The sequence below is a fragment of the Dictyostelium purpureum genome (assembly GCF_000190715.1).
Source record: "Dictyostelium purpureum unplaced genomic scaffold DICPUscaffold_745, whole genome shotgun sequence".
Taxonomy (NCBI): Eukaryota; Evosea; class Eumycetozoa; order Dictyosteliales; family Dictyosteliaceae; genus Dictyostelium; species Dictyostelium purpureum.
Window position 1 is genome coordinate 1 of NW_003520073.1, and position 5,275 is coordinate 5,275.

General features: G+C 21.1%; 3 protein-coding genes across 3 annotated transcripts; 2 read left to right on the forward strand and 1 right to left on the reverse strand.

The window, feature by feature from the left end:
- Positions 1 to 264: 264 nt before the first annotated feature.
- DICPUDRAFT_93349 (uncharacterized protein) lies at positions 265 to 1,119 on the forward strand. The gene has a single exon (XM_003295094.1). It carries the CDS (start codon positions 676 to 678, stop codon positions 931 to 933), a length of 258 nt encoding a protein of 85 aa, XP_003295142.1. The 5' UTR covers positions 265 to 675; the 3' UTR covers positions 934 to 1,119.
- Positions 1,120 to 1,176: 57 nt separating this feature from the next.
- On the reverse strand, positions 1,177 to 1,668 carry DICPUDRAFT_44385 (uncharacterized protein; the record flags this gene model as incomplete). Its single annotated transcript, XM_003295096.1, has 1 exon — positions 1,177 to 1,668. The coding sequence occupies one exon, from the start codon at positions 1,666 to 1,668 to the stop codon at positions 1,177 to 1,179; it is 492 nt and encodes a 163-aa protein (XP_003295144.1).
- A 429-nt stretch (positions 1,669 to 2,097) lies between these two features.
- On the forward strand, positions 2,098 to 3,748 carry DICPUDRAFT_51911 (uncharacterized protein). Its single transcript, XM_003295095.1, has 4 exons — positions 2,098 to 2,268; positions 2,487 to 2,789; positions 2,873 to 3,543; positions 3,619 to 3,748. Exons 1-4 carry the CDS (start codon positions 2,230 to 2,232, stop codon positions 3,716 to 3,718), a joined length of 1,113 nt encoding a protein of 370 aa, XP_003295143.1. The 5' UTR covers positions 2,098 to 2,229; the 3' UTR covers positions 3,719 to 3,748.
- Positions 3,749 to 5,275: the final 1,527 nt, after the last annotated feature.

Below are 5,275 nucleotides of genomic sequence, written 5' to 3' on the forward strand. Positions count from 1 at the left end.
ATTAATATTTTTTGTTATATATTTTTGTTTTTTGTACTTTTAATGTTTATAACAATAAAACTATATATCTGATTAATTTTTTTTTTAAATAATAACACCCACTCACACATCACAATAACCAAAAAAAAAAAAAAACAGTAAATGGTATTAAATTTTATCATATAAAATTTTTTTTAAACATATTCAAATAGCTTTTAAATACATTCTTTTTACTCTTTCTTTGTATTTCTAATACTAATATCATATTTTAAATTTAACATTTAGGTTTATAATTAGTCCTCTCAGCATCAACTTACAATAGACTGCATTTATACACATTTTATATCTCAACGAAAATAACAATATTTTAAACAACAATAACATTAATAATAATTACACAAAAACCGCAAAAAATATATTCACACATAAATTTTATCAAACTCACTACATTATATATAATATAAATTCACTTACACATAAAATATATTTAATTTTATTTATTTTATTTATTTTATTTATTTATTTATTTATTTATTTAAATTTTATTTATTTTTATCACAATAATTTTTATTTAAATATCAATCAAATTTTAATAATTATTTTAAAAAACAACAACAACAATTTTTATTATTATAATAAAATTTTAAAACAATAGTATTTATTTTTATAAATTATATAAAACAAATAATAATAAAAATGGAAGGTAATTTAATGAATTCAGAAATCAGTCCATCTTTCGCTATGAAAATCAATGGTTACAACGCTAACGATATCTGGGGTGGAAATATTGAAGACATCAATCCATCATCAACTCCATTAATGTCATGTCCAATGCGTCACCAAATAATTAGACCAGCCACAACTACCGAAGAATACTATAATTTCGATTTTAGAATGGGTGCCCCAATTGTTGGAGTTGAATTATATGCCACCCCAACTTTAACCCATGGCTAAATTAGATAATAATACAAAAAAAAAAAAAAAAAAAAACAACAAAAACTTTATAAATTAACATTTGGTATCAAATTTAATTTTAACATGTATATATCAATTTTATTTATTTTAAAATCAATATATAAATATAAAATTAAATCTTTAAAATAGAAAATAAAAAATAAAAAAAAAAATTTTCGATTATGTAAAAAAAAGGTTCTTATTTTTATTATTTATTATTATTTATTATATTACATTTATTTTTTAATTTTTAAAACCAAATAAAACCAATGAAAGTATTATTATAATTGTAAATAATGGATTGAATGGTGATAACGAAGAAGCAACTGATCTACCTGAATCTCTTGAATCGAATTGATTTGAACTTAAAAGTTTGCTGTTTCCATAAAACTTACTATTAAAAACACTACAAGAGTAACCTTGGGAGTGACAATATATTTCGTTGGGTCCTATACATGTTAAATAATCTGCATCTTTAATAAAACAAGCATTTTTGTTTTCCTCTGATGGTACGCATGAATTTCCCCTTGCATCAAAGCAAACACCAGTAACCGTAGTGTTTTTTTCTTGGAATGTACATGTAATAGATTTGGTTGTACTTTGAACTGTTATTTGATTATTATTAAAACTGCAAAGTACGACATTAGATAAAATACTGCTTGATTTGGTTACTAAAACTGGAATAATTAGTGCTATAAATAAAACTTTCAAAACTTGTATAATTTGAATTTTCATGTCATTATAATTATATTACTATAATACTATAATAATATTATTATAAGGGGTGATGTGTTGTGGTTTAAAAAAATTAAAAATTTAAAAAAAAAATAAAAAAATAAGATAATTTAAAAAATTAATAAAAATTTAAAAAATAAAATTTTTTTAAATAAATTGTTTAAAAAAATAAAAAAATTTCTAAAAGAGAAATAAAAAAAGGTAATTTTAAACACTGTTTTAAATTACCTTTTTTAATTTTTAATTATATTTTATTTTTTTCATTTTTGTAAATTCATCATTATTTATAAATAAACATTTAAAAATAAATATAAAAATTAATAAAAATAAAATAAAAAAAAAATAAAAAATTTTTTTTCAAAATTTTTTTTCAAAATTTTTTTTTAAAATTTTTTTAAATTTTTTTCTTTTTTTTTCGTTTTTGTATATGATTTGTAATTTTTAATTTAGATACATTAATCAAAAGTTTTATTACCTTTTTTTTTTACATTCTTTCTAAAACAAATCAATCAATATAAGGATATATAAAAAGTATATCTTTAAAAACATATATAAAAAGAAATGAGTATTGTCCAAAAAATTAAAGAAATTGAAGATGAAGTAAGTTTAATTTTTTTTTTTTTAGGTTTTCATATAGATAGATAGGTTCAATTGAATAAAATTCAACAAAATAAAAATAAAAAACAAATAGCACAGAATAATAGCATATAGCAATAACAGAACAATCAAAACAGCAATATCAATCAAATATCAATTTATAGAAAGTGTGATCAATTAATAAATGGTTAATTAACATTACAATTTTTTTTTTTTTTTAGATGGCTCGTACCCAAAAAAACAAAGCCACATCTTTCCATTTAGGTACATTAAAAGCTAAATTAGCTAAATATAAAAGAGAATTATTATTAGGTCCATCAAAAGGTGCTGCTGCATCAGCTGGTGAAGGTTTTGATGTATCAAAATCTGGTGATGCTCGTGTTGGTCTTATTGGTTTCCCATCAGTTGGTAAATCAACTTTATTAACCAAATTAACAGGTACAAGTTCAGAAGTTGCATCATACGAGTTCACAACCTTAACTTGTATTCCAGGTGTTATTAATTATAAAGGTGCTAAAATTCAAGTAAGTAACCAATTATATAGATATATATGAAATAAAAAACAAATAATACTAACCAACATTATAATTACTATTATTATTTATAGTTATTAGATTTACCAGGTATTATTGAAGGTGCTAAAGATGGTAAAGGTAGAGGTAGACAAGTTATTGCTGTTGGTAGAACTTGTAATCTTATTTTAATTGTTTTAGATTCAATGAAACCATTAGTACATAAAAAGATTATCGAAAGAGAGTTGGATGGTTTTGGTATTAGATTAAATAAACAACCACCAAATATTACATTCAAGAGAAAGGAAAAGGGTGGTATCAATTTTTCACACACACCAAATGTTACACCAAGTCATTTAGATTCAGATCTCGTTAAAGCCATTTGCTCTGAATACAAAATCCATAATGCTGATGTAATTTTACGTTGCAATGCTACCGTTGATGAATTAATCGATGTCATTGAAGGTAATCGTATTTATGTTCCATGTATCTACGTTTTAAATAAAATCGATGCCATTTCAATTGAAGAATTAGACCTTTTAGATAAAATTCCACATTACGTTCCAATTTCATCTCATTTAGAATGGAATTTAGATGCTTTACTCGAAAAGATTTGGGAATACTTGGCTTTAATTAGAGTTTACACTAAACCAAAAGGTCTTATTCCAGATTATAACGAACCAGTTGTTATTAGAGGTGGTGAAGAAGCTACTGTCGAAACTTTCTGTAATCACATTCACAATTCAATTATTAGACAATTTAGATAGTATGTATATTTATAGTATTTTAATATTTATCATTTATTTCAAAATTATTAATCAAAATTTTTTTTTTTTCTTAGTGCTCTTGTTTGGGGTTCTTCAGCAAAACACAACCCACAACGTTGTGGTAAAGACCATGTTTTAGCTGATGAAGATATTGTCCAAATTGTTAAAAAATAAAAAAAATAAAAATAAAATTAGAAATATATTAAAAAAAAAAAAAAAAAAAAATATTTTAAAACAATATCTTTATTTTCCCTAAGAAATTTTATTTTTTTAAAATATTAAAAAATATTTAAAAAAAATAAAAAATTTTATTATATTAATTTAAAGTGGTTTCTAATGCTGTATCCGATTATATGAGGTTGGGTGATGATCATCTTGGTTCTTTATTGTATTGAAATTTTATGTGAATAGTGCATTCATTTTTATTGAGTGTGATGGTAGTATATATAGTTAATGTGGTTGCGGGTGTGGGTGGTGTCTTAATACAAATAAAAAATTAATTTTTTGTGTGTTTGGGGGTTTGATAGTTTTTGGAGTTAAGAGAATATTATTATTATTTTTATTGTGAATCATTATTATGAATAAACTCTATATTATTTTATTATCTAACACCCTTTATTTGAATTGAAAAATAAACCTAAGAATGGAACAATTTTACCCCATGCAATATTGCTACCATCATTAACACATTCTTCATTATTATATTGGTTGTTGTTGATGTTGTTAACTGCTCTAATATAAATTGATTGTCTACTCGAATTCAACTGAATTTTATTTTTTTTATTTACTGAATTTCCTCCTATTGATGTAATGGATTCTTTTTTTTTATATGTTATTTTTTTATAATGAAAAATTATATTAATAAATGTGATTGATAAAATGATTTTATATTAAATATTAAATTTTGGATTTAATCTTTTCTGTTATAATAAAAATAAAAAAAATTTTTAAAATAAATTGATAAAAAAAATAAAATAAAAAAAAAAGTATAGTTATATTTACCAATTAAAGTCATAATATTGAAAACAGGGGTTTTGTTGTACAATAACAAAGTGTGGGTGTTGATTTTAAAATAAAAGGATAGAGAGAGAGATAATTATAAAATCTAATAATGAAAAAATAATAAATTGTGAAGGAAATAAAAAATAAAAAATTATTAGGGGTGTGCATTAAATGAGTGTATAAATTGTTTCATGTTTAAGTGGGTAGGTTTTATTTTTTTATATTTTTTTATATTTTTTTTTTTTTTTTTTTTTTTTTGTTTGGGTTTTAATTTTAAATTAAATTAAACTTTTGTTATTTTACATAAATTAAAATTTAGTACACTAATTTATTCAACAAAAATACAGTTATATAAAATATATAAAAAAAAAAAAAGTTTTTTATATCTGTACTAAATAAAAAAAAAAATTTTAAAATATCTTTGTCATATGTTTATTTTTTTTTTTATAAAGTAATTTTAATTTCTTCATTAACTTGGTAACTATAATGTAATTCTAATTTAATATATTCAATATTTAAATTCTATTTCTCTTTCTACTTTTCCATCATTTTAAAAAATTCTTCTTAATTCCACAGAAATAACATTAATATTAATTTTAAAAAGGTAACTATTAGCATATTATTTAATGACTATGTTTTGATCATTTTTGTGATAGAGTTTTAATTATGGCTTGTTTTATTGAAACCAAATTTTTTATGTTAATTTTCTATTATATTTTGTTCTTTTTC